We start from the raw sequence: 15590 nt of genomic DNA on the forward strand, positions 1-15590 counted from the left end.
AGCCCCCAGGCCAAGGCACATATACGAAATCAATGAATGGACAACTAAGGTGCTGCAATTAAGACTTGATGCTTTTCATTTCTCTCCCTTTCTGTCTGTCCCTGTCTGTCCTTCTCTCTACCTCTCTCTGTTACAAATTTAAAAAATATATATGTAAAAAAATTTTACCTAATAAAACATTATTAATATCAGCTGTAATAAGGGTGACTTCAAGAATAAACAAAATTTCTGGATAGAGTCCTCTCTCAATAAGAATGTGTTTAGGAAACTAAATATGCTTTTTTAAAATGAGAAGCGTTATTTGTTGATAGTATAACAGAGAGCAATATGGCTCTTATGCAAGTCCAAATAAAGCCAAATTTTCTTCTCATCAAGACCACAATAAACTAGTAAACACAGATGAAGCAAATCTTTCCTTTGTAATGAGATAGAACCCCAGTCAAGTAACTTAAATTTATGAAAGAAAAGCACTGTTCCTCACTTTATTCATTTACTGTATTTTTCATTCCATAAGACGCACTTTTTTTGCCCCAAAAGTGGAGGAGAAAATGCCCATGCGTCTTATGAAGTAAAAAATATGGTATTTTATTAAATATTTTAACACACCATTTGGTTCAGAATATTTTTTTTCTTATTTTCCTCCTTAAAACCCTAGGTGTGTTTTATGGTCAGGTGCGTCTTATGGAGCAAAAACTATGGTAAGTCTTCAAGAGGTAATCCACCACTTCTAAATGACCCTGTTTTAAATAAGCCTGGAATGTCACATTAATGTTTTATTTTGAACATAATAAAAAAATCATGCAATGGAGACCCCTTATGTCTGCCTTTACTTTTAACAAGTCAGATTTAGTCCCTGAACCAAGAGAAAGAGGGATATTTGAAACGGTTTTCCAAAAGAGGCTGGGACATAAAACTCAGAAAGAGAAGCAGCCCTTGGGACCACAACAGTTAGGATGAAGGGGGAGGGAAAACAAAAACACAAGTTCAAAAAGACATATGCACTCCTATGTTCATTGCAGCGTTATTTACAATAGCCAAGATAAAAGAGTAACCTAAGTGTCCACTGATAGATGGATAAAGAAGGGGTGTGTGTGCACGTGCACATGTGCGCCATGTACATGAAAATAGAATATTAGCCATAAAAAAGAGTAAAATATTACCATTTGGATAAACCTAGAGAGTATTATGCTAAGTGAAATAAGTTGGACACAGAAGACAAATACCACACAATCACACTTATATGTGGAATCTAAAAAACAAAACAAATTAGTAGAAAAAAATTCATGCAGGAAATAAAGTGATGGTTGCCAGAGAAGAAGGGCAAAAAAAGTGAAGGGGAACAGAGGTACAAAATTCCAGTTATATAATCAGTAAGTCATGGGGATGTAATGTACAGCATAGGGATATAGAAATATTGTAAGAAATTTGTAATGTCAGATTTGTGGTGACCACTTCATCAAATATATAAATGTTGCATACCTAAAACTACTATATTGTATATTAACCATACTGCTCACAAAAATTAGAGGCTATCTTATAGCTTTATATTCATTTTGAGATATCCCCTAATTTTTGTGAGCAGTATATATTTTAATCTTTTAAAAATTAAAAACTTATGCCCTGGCCGGTTGGCTTAGTGGTAGAGTGTCGGCCTGGCGTGCAGAAGTCCCGGGTTCGATTCCCGACCAGGGCACACAGGAGAGGCGCCCATCTGCTTCTCCACCCCTCCCCCTCTCCTTCCTCTCTGTCTCTCTCTTCCCCTCCCGCAGCCGAGGCTCCATTGGAGCAAAAGATGGCCCGGGCGCTGGGGATGGCTCCTTGGCCTCTCTGCCCCAGACGCTAGAGTGGCTCTGGTCGCGACAGAGCGACGCCCAGGATGGGCAGAGCATCGCCCCCTGGTGGGCGTGCCGGGTGGATCCTGGTTGGGCGCATGCGGGAGTCTGCCTGCCTCCCCATTTCCAGCTTCAGAAAAATACAAAAAAAATAAAAAAATTAAAAATTAAAAACTTATTATGTTGCTAAAAACCAAAATAAATGTTTTAATATTTTATTATGTGATTTTAAATCCTGTATCCAATATCTTGCACTGCAGTGGTTGAAGCTATAAAAACAGAGTTCTTGTATTTCAATCATATATTAATTCTATTCAATATATGAGCAGAATTTGCTTATTTCTATAAGGTTTTATTTCTATTTTCATTACAGTATTTCCTTCCTTCAATATTTTCTGGCCAATTGGTTATAAGTTTCATTTTAGTCAAGAGTACAGTTATATGCCACTTAAAAACAAGGGTATGTTCATTAGGTGGTTTTGTCATTATGCAAACATCATACAGTGCACTTAAACAAACTTGGATGATACAGCCTACTATTGTAATTTAATGTGCTGTACTTTTACCCAACTGGCAGTGTAGTAGGTTTGTTCACACCAGCATCATCACAAACACATTAGTAATGCATTATGTTATGATGTTATGAGAGCTACAATCTGACCAAAAACATCATTATATGGTGTATGGCTAAATGTTTCTTTTCCCTCTAATGACTTATTAGCATTTATTTTAAATTATTCACTTCTTAGGCATTCTTCAGCCATTTTAGTACTTATTGAAACTTTTAAACTTTTCAGTGAAAATTGAGAAATTAATACAAACACTTTAGTCCACTCCGCTAATGGCTCAGAAATACATACAATTCCCGTACAGTCACTATATAACTGTTGGTTCAAACACAAGTTAAAGAAATTTTAATAAGCTCACAGACATTCCTTTTTCTTTCCAGCAGTCTCAGTGTAAAACTTGTACAGTTAAATGTTGGAGAAGAACTCTATACATTTGATATGTTAAGATTTGACATCTAACCCACTTTTTAGATGGGGACTAAATCAATGTCTTATAAGAGTTTCATAGTTTTACATCAGAACAAAGCGTCATAGGGAGAATGACTGATCACAAACTATCCCCTAAGACAACTATGTATTTCCCTTTCATACTTAAATAAAATCAGTTTTACTTTCAGTCACCTGTCAAATAGAAGACCAAATTTTGTCATTTACTTCATACTTCATTTACAGGCTGACTCCAATTCCTTATCTACATTGTTATTATTATCATTGCATTAAGACCAAAGAAGTTTTCTTATCATTAATCAACACTTTGTAACAGTTGATGAACAGATTATAGGATTAGTATGGAAGATTTCCTTTATTTTTATGATTTGAAAGTCTATGAGGCAAGCGTCAGGCAAGTTTTGTTTATATTCTATCACTTGTACATAACCTCTAACAATCAGCTCTCAATGAATTTCTGTTGAATGAATATAGTCCAATTTCTTAAGTTGACATCTGGGGTACAAAATGTAAATATAAATCACAGAAATTCAGTGAAATGCTTACTAAGTCATAACTCCTAAAACAACAAATATCATCTAGATTAATAATTTGAATGTTTCAAAATTCAACATGTATTCAGTCCCATGTAATTAAAAGTTAAAATGTCCACACCAAACTATTCCCATACCCATCCTCCAGTAAATACATAATCTTGCAAATTGTACCACCAACCCAAACAACTAGAAATCACCTTAAGAGTCCTTTCTCTTTCTCATCTTTCAGATTTATTCCATAGCCTTAATATTTGTAGAATTTGTCACTTCCTCTTCATCCTCGCTGATATATGATGATTGGTTTTAGCCAGATAGGAAGGAATAAAGGGGGGGAGGGGGAGAGGAAAAGAGAGACAGGAACACCACTCGACTCCTGTATGTGTCCTGACCAGGGATCGAACCAGCAACCTCTGTGCTTTGAGCCAATGCTCTAACCAACCAAGCTATCTGGCCAGGGCGCCACTGATACTCTTATAAATTCACTACTTCCAAACTGGATCAGGAAAAAGGAGCCTCACAATTGGTCTTTCTGATTCTAGCCATATATTCCCCCCCCCCCAACTGTCATCTAAATTGTTTTCAGAACAGTATTTCTAAAAATGCTAATATGCTGCTCAAGTCATTTTCTTTCTAAAATACCATCAATTTCATAAAAATAGCCTCTCAGCTATCTCTTTATTAAGCATCTATGGTCAGGTTAGAGATTTCATTCATGTCTCATTTCTATGAAAAAAAAAAAAAAAGTGCCTTCTGCTACTGCCTAGCTAACTCCTAGTCATCTTTAAAGTCTCAGTTCAAGTTTTATCTATTCAGGAAGTCCTCTAGACAGGACTAAGTGATTCAGTGTTTTCAACCTACCCTCTATATAAATTTTTGTTCTAAAGCATTCTACAACATACATTTCCCATGAGATTATATTTCATGAAGGAAGAACTGTGGTTTTATTTCTGCACATTCAGAAACTATCTAGCACACCTCTGATTATAGAAGTACATGATAAATATCTATTAGCTAGTGAAACTGATTCTGTACAATCCTGACACGGAAAAAAAGGCATTTCAGAAACACCTATCAATTTTTATTTCGAGTAAACAAGATAGACAAGGTATCAATCATCCAGCATTAACAATACTTAATATTTTACAGCCATATTTGTTTTTTTGCCTCTTTTTCAGTTACTGCTATAGCACACCTGTCTGGTCCCATTCTCTTTTTCCCCATCTTCTATGTAAGTTAACCAATATAAAAAATTCAATAATCTTATGTGTTTACACCTTATAAACAGTACAATTCATTTATATATCATTCTGGAGCTTGCTTTATAGCCTAAAATGTATTTCTGAAAACATTCCATACTAGTACCCAAAGTTCTAGTTTATTCATTTTGAATGCCATATAGAATTTAAGTGTTTGAATATCCTACATTTTATATAACAGTTGTTCTGTCCATATTCATAGGTATTTTTAATTTTTTAGTTTAGTTTTTTTTTTTGCTATTACAAACAAGGGACAATATAAATTCCTATATTAGCCTCTTTTATAAACGTGCACAAAAATTTCTCTAGCAATTACATCTAGGAATGGAATTGTGTTTCTTCAAAGTATTCTCAGGTAAAATAAAAAGTGGCTCCCACAGTGTAGGCACTCATTAAATATTTAGTGAATGAATAAAAAATGAGTAGGTTTTTGAACCTATTTTTTTTTTTTTTCAGGAGAGAGAGACAGGGACAGAAAGAGAGATGAGAAGCATCAACTCGTATTTGCAGCACTTTAGTTGTTCAGTGATTGCTTGTCATATGTGCCTTGACTGGAGAGCTCAAGCCAGCGATCTTTGGGCTCAAGCCAGCAAACATGGGATCATGTCAATAATTCCAGAATCAAGCTGGCAACCCCACACTCAAGTGGGTGAGCCTGTGCTCAAGCCAGTGACCTCAGGTTTCAGACCTGAGACCTCAAGGTCCCAGGTCGATGCTATATCATTGCACCACCACAGGCTAGGCAACTATTCTTGATATTACCAAATTTTCTTCAAAGGGGATATACAGATTTGTACTTCCTCCACTAGTTGCTACTCCACAGTCTTTTATTGATTTTTAATATCTTCCAGCCATTATGTTATTCAATATGAGTAAGAAATAGTACTTTATTTTGTTCCACTGAAAATTTTATTCATTTTCCATCAATACTTTCTTAAATAGGCTCTTGTTTCCTATTACATGTTATAATTGGTTATTTGCTATACAGAAAGCTTTTTGTAATGTTATTTTTCTCTCTAGGAATTTTGCTGCACACTCTCATTAGTTCTAATAGTCTAGTCTATCTGGGAATTTCTTATATAATTTTGTATCTTCCTTTTCAATTGTCAGAATTTTCATTTCTTATTTTATTTTATTTATTTATTTATTTATTTTTTCCTCTGAAGTTGGAAACGGGGAGGCAGTCAGACAGACTCCCGCATGCGCCTGACCGGGATCCACTCAGCATGCCCACCAGGGGGCTACGCTCTGCCCATCTTGGGGCATCTCTCTGCCGCAATCAGAGCCATTCCAGTGCCCGAGGCAGAGGCCACAGAGCCATCCTCAGCGCCCGGGCCAACTTTGCTCCAATGGAGCCTTGGCTGCGGGAGGGGAAGAGAGAGACAGAGAGGAAGGAGAGGGGGAGGGGTGGAGAAGCAGATGGGCACCTCTCCTGTGTGCCCTGGCTGGGAATCAAACCCGGGACTTCTGCACACCAGGCCGACGCTCTACCACTGAGCCAACCGGCCAGGGCTTATTTTATTTTAAAGCAAGTATTGAATAGTAGTCAATACTTTACTGCTTGGTCCTAGGAATACATCTAAATTTCTCTGTTAAAATGGTATGATGTGAACAATAGGTTTTTGGGAGATAACCATTACCAAGGTAAGGAACTTCCTTCTTGTTCCTAATTCAAGAATCACTGCTCATCATGATTACCAACTACATTTTAATTAATAATTTTTCTAAACATTTCTATTTCAATTTAGATAAACATAGGTGTTTCCTCCCTCTATAACATGATTATTTGGTTTAGTATGGTTAAAGACTTTCTAATGTTAAACCATACTTGAATTCTTAAAATAAATCCTCCACGTCTTAAAATGGGTTACATTCTAATGAATACCAAATCCTGAATTCTCAATTTGATGACCTCTAATGCTCTTTTCCCCTCAGTAAAACTAATTTACTAAGTTTATCCCCCTTTTATGTATTACATAGAATTTTTTCTTTAATCTCTAGCATCTTAAGTGTACTTATTTCTTTTACTATTCTTTCCTCCCCATCTGTTTTTGTCATTACGTATGCTCACCCTAGTCACTCCACTACAGATCTAGATCATGTAATGTGGGCTTGAAATTTCCTGCTTTAAGAGAATACTGGGGATTTTTACAGACCCAATGACCAACCAAGTAAACAGATATTTCAATTCAGATCCTTCCCTCAGTCCTTGACTTTCCGTAAGTATTTTGTGTGTGTGTGACAGAAACAGACAGAGAGAAGGACAAATAGGGACAGGCAGACTGGAGGGAAGAGAGATGAGAAGCATCAATTCTTTGTTGAAGAACCTTAGTTGTTCATTGATTGCTCTCTCATAAGTGCCCTGACCGGGGGGCTACAGCAGACAGAGTGACCCCACCCCTTGCTCAAGCTAGCGACCTTGGGCTCAAGCTGGTGAGCCTTGATCAACCAGATAAGACTGTGTTCAAGCCGACGACATCAGGACTTCAAATCTGGGTCCTCTGCGTCGCAGTTCAACATTCCATCCACTGCGCCACCACCTGGTCCTGCCCATAAGTAATTTTGAAATTTTTTTATTTATTCATTTTAAAGAGGGGGGGGGAGAGAGAGAAAGAAAGAAAGGGGGCAAGGAGCAGGAAGCATCAACTCTCATATGTGCCTTGACTAAGCAAGTCTAGGGTTTTGAACTAGCAACCTCAGCATTTTAGGTGGATGCTTTATCCATCGCGCCACCACAGGTCCAAAGGTCAGGCCCATATAAGTTTTGATATGACAAATTATCTAAAGTAGGACCTTCTTTAGTATTAAAGGAACCCCTATTAATAACTACATGAACAATAAGCATAAACTAGGACTATCAAGAGTAATCTGAGATATACAATCACCTAAACATAAATCTGAGCTTCTGCAGCAGGTATCAGCAGCTTTCTTCAGGTTCCTTTGTAAACTCTTGGCTACAAGTAACTGCTTCTCTATCCTAATTCTCTTCATCACTTTGTACTTTTTCTTCTATATAAATCACAGAAACATTTCATTCCTAAACTCATCAATGTATGTTTGTAGTTTCTTTTGAATATTTTATCTATTATTACTTTACATTTGAAGTGAGGAGGTAATAAAAACTGAAATTAATGTGCTGCACCTTCAATAGAGAACCCTTATCAATTTTTAAAACATGCATTCCTGTTAATCAGCAACACGTTTCAGGAATTCACATTATAAAAACACTTCCACATGTAAATTTCAGATGAACATATAATAAGGATATTCAAAGAAGTACCATTTGTTTTTTTATATTTTTCTGTAGCTAAAAGGGGGGAGGCAGTCAGACAGACAACCTCATGCGCCCTACTGACATCCACCTGGCATGCCCACCAGGGGGCGATGCTCTGCCCATCTGGGGCATTGCTCCATTCCAGCTAGAGCCGTTCTAGCGCCTGAGGCAAAAGTCATGGAGCCATCTCCAGCGCCCCCGCCAACTTTGCTTCAATGGAGCCTTAGCTGCGGGAGGGTAAGAGAGATATAGAGAGAAAGGAGAGAGGGAAGGGTGGAGAAGTAGATGGGTGCTTCTTCTGTGTGCCCTGACCAGAAATCAAACCTGGCACTTCCACACGCCAGGCTGATGCTGTACTGCTGAGCCAACCAGCCAGGGCCAAAGAAGTACTATTTTTAATAGAATGAAACTATTCTAAAATAGTTATCTTAAATAAACCTTTTGAAGAATAAAGCAGCTCAAATAAAAAGTGATAAATAAAGAATGGCCCAGTCACGTTAAGGAGTAGTATACAAATATTAAAAAGTATAAGGTAAATTCATAGGAGAAAAGAGCCCACAACAGAATGTTAAGTGAAAATAATTACAGAAATGTATATATTAATTTGAATATAACTATAAAGGTAAATTATCATACGAGTAAAAAATTACAGCAAAAAAAAAAAAAATTGGGGGGCAGATTTCAAGAGAAATAGTAAGAAAAAGTTAAGATGGGTTTAAAACCAAAATAAGAAAGGTGCCAGAGGACTGACATTAATAATCTTGACCACTTATTTTAATGCTTTTGTTTCCACCTAAAGGTCGATCTCAAAAATAAATTTTTTGTAGACTGCTAATGTTTTTCTATTAAAATATAAAAAATTGTCACACTTAATAGCTAACATTCAGGATCTATTCTTAAATTATATTTACATAATTTACAGGTTGTCCACTGCTTTCAATAACTGGGAATTCGATATTTCTTTTCCCATCTAGTGTCATCTCACTATTCTACCTCCCTCTTTTGCCATGCCAAGTCCATCAATGTGACAATACATAAAAAGCAGTAACCAGTAACTACTAAATTATTAAGGAATTCAAAGGAAATACAGGCAGAAAATAGAAAAGATTGCTCAAGAAAAGGTACTTGCTTTTAGTTCTAAAAGTAAATCTGTTTCATAAAGTACCTACATTTAAAACTCAAACCAAAAAGTATTAAAAATGAGCAGAACTGAATAAAAATATTTAACATCAATCATCAAAAACTTAAAAATTAAAATATACCATTTTTCCCTGGAAATCTTAAATATAAAAAATTCAATTCCTAGCCACACTTCTGATGAAAGATAAACTAATACAATTTTGGAGAGTAATATCTTTATGTATCACAAAGTTAAATAACTTTTAACCAAATTATTTCACCTATAGTATTTGAAAATGAAAAAACAATGTAGATCATGTAAACACAAATAATGAACACATTTCATAATAGTGAAAAAATGTAAAGACATACTAAAGAAATAACAAAAAAATTATGATTTATCCTTATAGTATGAAGCCAATAAAAATGTACTCTTACAGATTAGTGATATTTGTGTAGTGAAGAGAAAGAGTAAAAAAGGTTAAAAAAGATCACATACACACATACACTATAACCGTAAAATGGTAACTGTGGTTATTCCTAACTAACTAAGAATGCTTTTTAATACCCTTTCTTCTTCCAAATATTCTTCAATACATATGTTACTTACATTAAGTCAGATTCTTAAAAAAATTATGTCATTATGGCAATATTCTTAGGCAGTTCTTATTACTATATGCAAGTCTTTTTACTCGGCATGATGCAAGCTAAAGTATTATCTTACTATTAAACAAAATGCCCTTCCTGACAGTCTTTATAAAACAAGCAAAGAAAAAATGGATATACCAGTAATTCCTCACCATATCACAGTTCACTTTTCATGGTTTCACTGTGTCATGGACTTTTAAATTGTATATATCTAATTTTGTATCACATATTTTTTGCTATATCGAGGGATTTTGTGGTATATAGGTATTTTTACATATTATTTTAATTATTTTTGTGGTAAAATAAGCAAAGTAATGTGGGAAAGGCTAATAACAGTGTGGGAAAGTTTAAGAGTGTGAGGAGGGTTTATAAAGCCTTAAAATATATATAAATAATAAAATAAATATAAGGTTGCTACTTCGTGGATTTTCTCCTATGGCGGGGAGGTGGCGGGTCCTGAACCTAACCCCCGTGATAGACAAGGGACAACTGTACTTCTTGATTACACAAAGAATATATATATATATAAAAAGCCCTGGCCAGTTAGCACAATTGGTAGAGCATCTTTCCAAAACACTGAGGTTGCAGATTCAATCCTCAGTCAGGCAGAGCACATTTGGGAAGCGACCAACAAATGAACAACTAAGTGAAACAACAACTGTATGTTCTTCTTTCTCTCCCCCAACCCCATGTCTCTCTAACATCAATCAATAAATTTTTAAAAAATTTTAAATGAATACATGAAATATCAATATACAATCATCCACGCCATATTGTGGTTCACTTTTGGTGGTGTCCCTGTATTGCAGATTTTTAAATTGTTTGCATCTAATTTTGCATCACGGGATTTTGCAGTATATAGGTATTTTTATATATTGATTATTTTAATTATTTTTACAGTGAAATAAGCATTTTCTAGCCTAAAAAATTAAAAACAATATAAAAACATAAATTAAAAACATATCAAAAGAATATTAAATTGAAATAAAGCCTTAAAATATGTATAAATAATAAAATTAATATATAGGGTCGCTACTTCGTGAATTTTCGCTTATCGTGATGGGTTCTGGAACCTAATCCCTGCGACAGACGAGGGACCACTGTATATACTAACAGGTTCCACATAGATTATTGACTGTATTGCTTTATAAATAAAATAAAAGCACCTAAAGTTTACCTGCATTGCACTTTTCCCCAGTTTCACCACTTCAAATAATGTGACAGGCTCCCCTTCGCCATTCTGTTGAGGGTGCCCATTAGCTCTTCCCCGGCCTGTTCCTCTAACTCCAGCTTCAATTCTACTCTTCTCTCCTGGAGATTTTCGAGGTTTCTTATTTGTAGACTGAATAAAAAGATGAAGAAAAAAATAAATGCAGGCATACATTGCTTTAGGCAAAAGGATCTCAAATTATGTTTGATCATGTGAAAGGTAGTTAGTACTACTAAAGGCAAGAGACATAATCCCTGACCAACGGAAGATCTACAATTTGTTTTCAGTGATAAAAAAGTGCAAATAGCAAAGCATAAGTTAATTTAGATAAGGCATGAAAATAAAGTTAAAAAAAAAAAATTTAGTATTTCATACCACAATAATGTCAATGCAGAACACTGAAAACATGTCCCCCCCTTGACATCCTTCTTCGTACCCTCCTCAATATTCTCCTTCCTCAGAAACTTTGTTCAACAAAACTACTTGAAAATGCTGCGTATTGGACTTCTCCCTCTACTGAAAGGCTCGAGTATTTTTTAGCTGTCATGTAACAAATAGACATTGAACATATTTGAAACCATTCTAGGTACTGAGAATATGGAAATAAACAAAGCAAATATTCCTGCCTTGGTGACATTTACATTCTTCAATGAACATCCTATCTCATGCCCCCAGTTTAAAAATAAAATCCACCACTAACTACCACCTTTACAGTGAAGGGTAATTCTATAAAATTGCAGTCACTGTTAATAACCCCAAGTTCATTCACATATAAATTCATCAAGGTTTTTTCGCTAAACTCACCAATACAATTAAGGTTGCTAAATGTAGTAAGACATTCCTTGAAACTCTCAACAGACCACATGACTTCTTCCTTTCATTTCACATTCCATTTCTCTCCCTACATTTCTTACCTATCTATCCTCAATATTTATATTATCTTCTGAGTGATTTAATTCACTTTCTTAATAGCCTTTTCAGGTATCAATTTACTGCCCTTCACTTCCAAATCCACCCTGATTTGTCCCACTTCGTGATGCTGGAGCTGGACCCTGTAAACATTTCTCTTTTGTCATCTGCAGTGTTAGGCTTTGTAACTAGAGAGCTCTGTAGAAACACTCCAAAGCATAGCATGGAGGGGCTTCTCTCTGAGTTTACAATACCTGTTCCCTTCATTTTTTATTCCTGTGTTTTTAAGTTCTCTTTCACTCCTTTTAGTAAACAATCTTACAACTATTTTTATATGTAAATTTATACATAAGTTTACTGTTAATTTAAATTTTTAGAAGCTTTTGATTTACAAAAATAATTAAGATAATAGAGAACTCCCACATATGTCACATCTAATAACCCCATTATTAACACCTTTCCATCTATATGATACATTTGTTACAATTAATGAACCAATACTGATATATTAACAAAAGTCCATACTTCAGATTTTATCAGTTTCTTGCCTAATGACCTTTTTCTTTTCCAGAACTCCACTCGGAATACCATATTACATTTACAATGAGTCTTTTTTAACTCCTCTTAGCAGGTGACAATTTTCAGACTTCTCTGATTTTTAGTGACCTTGACAGTTCTGAGAAATTACAGGTCAAGTATTTTGTACAGTGTTTCCAAACTGGGTTTGTATGTTGTATTTCTCATGACTAGACTGAAGTTATGGGTTTGGGGAATAAAATGTGAGAGATAGAAGTGTTTGTCAATTCATCCTATCAAGAGTACATATGATAAACACGACTTATCACTGTTATGTTGACCTTAATCAGTTGGCTGAGTTGATGTTTGTCAGGTTTCTACCACTGTAAAGTTACTTTTCCTCCATTTTCCACACTGCACCCTTTGGTACAAAATCACCACATGCACCCTCATTTAAGGGCTAGGGAATTGTACTCCACTTCCTTGAGAAAGAAATATGTACACATATTATTTGGAATCCTTCAATACGGAAAATTTGTCTATTCCCACTCATTCATTCAACCATTTATATGAATGTGGGCTAATCAACACTTATTTTATACTTTGGATTATAATTCCTACTCTATTTAAGCTATTATTCAACTTATTTCATCTTTGGCCACTGGAAAAGCTTCAAGATTGGCTCCAATAGTCACTTGACATATTCCCATCATTTTTTGTGTGTGAATGTATGTGTGTTCATATGTGTGTGCTGTGATTTTTAAACATCTGTATTCATAAAATCACTTTTTCTGTAAAGTTCATGGGTTTTGACAAATGTATACTGTCATGTATGCATAATTCTGGTATCACAGAAAAGTTTCACTACCTTAAAAAAAAAATCACTGTGCTTCTTCCATTCAAACCTCCTATTTCCTTTTGACAAACACTAAATTGTTTTTTATCATCACTATAGTTCTGTCTTTTTACAAATATTAAGATAATTGGTTGCATAGCACTTAGCCTTTTCAGATTGGCATCTTTCACTTTTTATAATTTGCATTTGAGTCATCGATGTCTTTCAGAGGCTAAATAGCAAAATTCTTTGTGTTTCTAAATAATATTCCATTGTATGAATGTGCCACATTTTGTCATCTATTAACCTAATCTTCAATGAATATCTCAGTCATCATTTTTGGCAATGAGACATAAAACTGCTTTACATAGTCACATGCAGGGTTTTATGTGAACATCATTTTCAAAGCAAGCTCTGGCCAGTTGGTTCAGCGGTAGAGTGTTAGCACAGCTTGTGTAAGGCTCACACTCGATTCCTGGTTAAGGCACACAGGAGAAGCGATCATCTGCTTCTCCACCCCCCCCCCAACTTATTCTCCCACAGCCATGGCTCCAGTGGTTCAAGCAAGTTGGTCCCAGGTGCTGAGGATGGCTCCATGGCCTTGCTTCAGGTGCTGAAAGTGCTCCATTGTCAAGCAACGGAGCAGCAGCCCCAGATGGGCAGCGCAACACCAAGTAGGGGGCCTACCGGGTAAATCCTGGTTGGGGTGCATGCGGGAGTCTGTCTCTGCCTCCAAACCTCTCACTTAAAAAATAAAAAAAAAATTTTTCAAAGCAGTGTAAACACCTAGGAGGATGATGACTGAATCACATGGTAAAACTATGTTTGGCCTTGTATGAAACTGCCAAACTATCTTCTAAAGTTAGCTGTACCATTTTGCCTTCTAAACGACAACAAACAGGAGTTCCTGTTGCTTCATATCCTTGCCATAAAATTAGTATTGTCAGGTTTTTGGATTTCAGCCATTTTAACAGGTGTATAATGAATGGTATCTTGTCTTAATTTGCAATTCTGGAATGACAATTTATGAAGGACAATTTATTCACATTAATTTTTCTGTTCAAATTACTGGTAAGGATTCTGTTTTCTGACTAGACCCTGATTCTGTGTTTGCACTGTCCAACATAATAGCCACTAAGCTCATGTAGCTAAATAATATGGCTAGTCAAAAATGAGATGTGCAGTTAAGTATAAAATATTCACAAAATCATGAAAATTTAGTATGAAAAAGACCCATAAAATATCTCATTAATAATTTTATACTAATTATATGATGAAATATTTCATATATTAAGTTAAAGAAATTATATTATTCATATACACAATGGAATACTATGGGGCCATGACAGGGAAGGAAATATTATTTTTTGTGACAACATGGATGGACCTGGAAACTATTATGTTAAGTGAAATAGGCCAGGCAGAGAAAGAAAAATATCATATAACCTCACTCATCTGAGGAATCCAACAAACAATATGAACTGAGGAGTGGAATAGAGACAGAAGTGGGATCAAAGGATCCAGAAGGAAAGCGGACAGAAGGAAAGGGAATGATAGGCTGATAGGATGGAATGAGAGCAGAAAAGCAAATCCTGGAGGGAAGGGGGGAGGGCGTTACATGGAGAGGGACAGGGAGGGATGTACTAGGGAACACGGGGGAGGGGAGGATGAATTCGAGGAACACTAGAATCTATGTAAACACAATAAATTAATAAAAAAAGAAAACAAAGTGCTCACATAAAAAAAAGAAAAAAGAAATATTATTAAAGTTAACTTTATCCACTTTGTTTTATCTTACTAGAACACATTAAATTGCAGGTGGGGCTCGTATCAAATTACTATTGAATAATGCTACTCTGTTCTAATAAAATAACCACAGTAGGCCCTGGCCAGTAGGCTCAGCGGTAGAGCGTCGGCCTGGCGTGCGGGGGACCAGGGTTCGATTCCCGGCCAGGGCACATAGGAGAAGCGCCCATTTGCTTCTCCACCCCCAACCCCTCCTTCCTCTCTGTCTCTCTCTTCCCCTCCTGCAGCCGAGGCTCCATTGAGCAAAGATGGCCCGGGCGCTGGGGATGGCTCCTTGGCCTCTGCCCCAGGCGCTAGAGTGGCTCTGGTCGTGGCAGAGCGATGCCCCGGAGGGGCAGAGCATCGCCCCCTGGTGGGCAGAGCGTGGCCCCTGGTGGGCGTGCCGGGTGGATCCCAGTCAGGCGCATGCGAGAGTCTGTCTGGCTGTCTCTCCCCGTTTCCAGCTTCAGAAAAATACAAAACAAACAAACAAAAAAACGAACCACCCTGAAAGCAGGGTCTCAAAAAAAGATATCTGCGTACCCTTGTTCATACCAACATTGTTCACAATAGCTCAAACTTGGAAGCAATCCAAGTGTCCATTGGTGGTTGGATAAGCAAATGTGCTATACATGTATACCAGAATGTTATTCA

The 15590-nt window shown here is 36.3% G+C and overlaps 1 protein-coding gene across 2 annotated transcripts in view; it reads right to left on the reverse strand.

The window, feature by feature from the left end:
• STAG1 (STAG1 cohesin complex component) overlaps positions 1-15590 on the reverse strand; it is a 475156-nt gene that overhangs the window by 290608 nt on the left and 168958 nt on the right. Inside the window, exon 4 of one of the 2 annotated variants that reach the window (XM_066352126.1) lies at positions 10859-11023. The exons of the other annotated variant lie outside the window; for it this stretch is intronic. Within the exon in view, the coding sequence (XP_066208223.1) occupies positions 10859-11023 (165 nt within the window). The remainder of the gene's footprint in view (positions 1-10858; positions 11024-15590) is intronic. 2 annotated transcript variants of the gene reach the window in all.

Source organism: Saccopteryx leptura, chromosome 10, assembly GCF_036850995.1.
Source record: "Saccopteryx leptura isolate mSacLep1 chromosome 10, mSacLep1_pri_phased_curated, whole genome shotgun sequence".
NCBI lineage: Eukaryota > Metazoa > Chordata > Mammalia > Chiroptera > Emballonuridae > Saccopteryx > Saccopteryx leptura.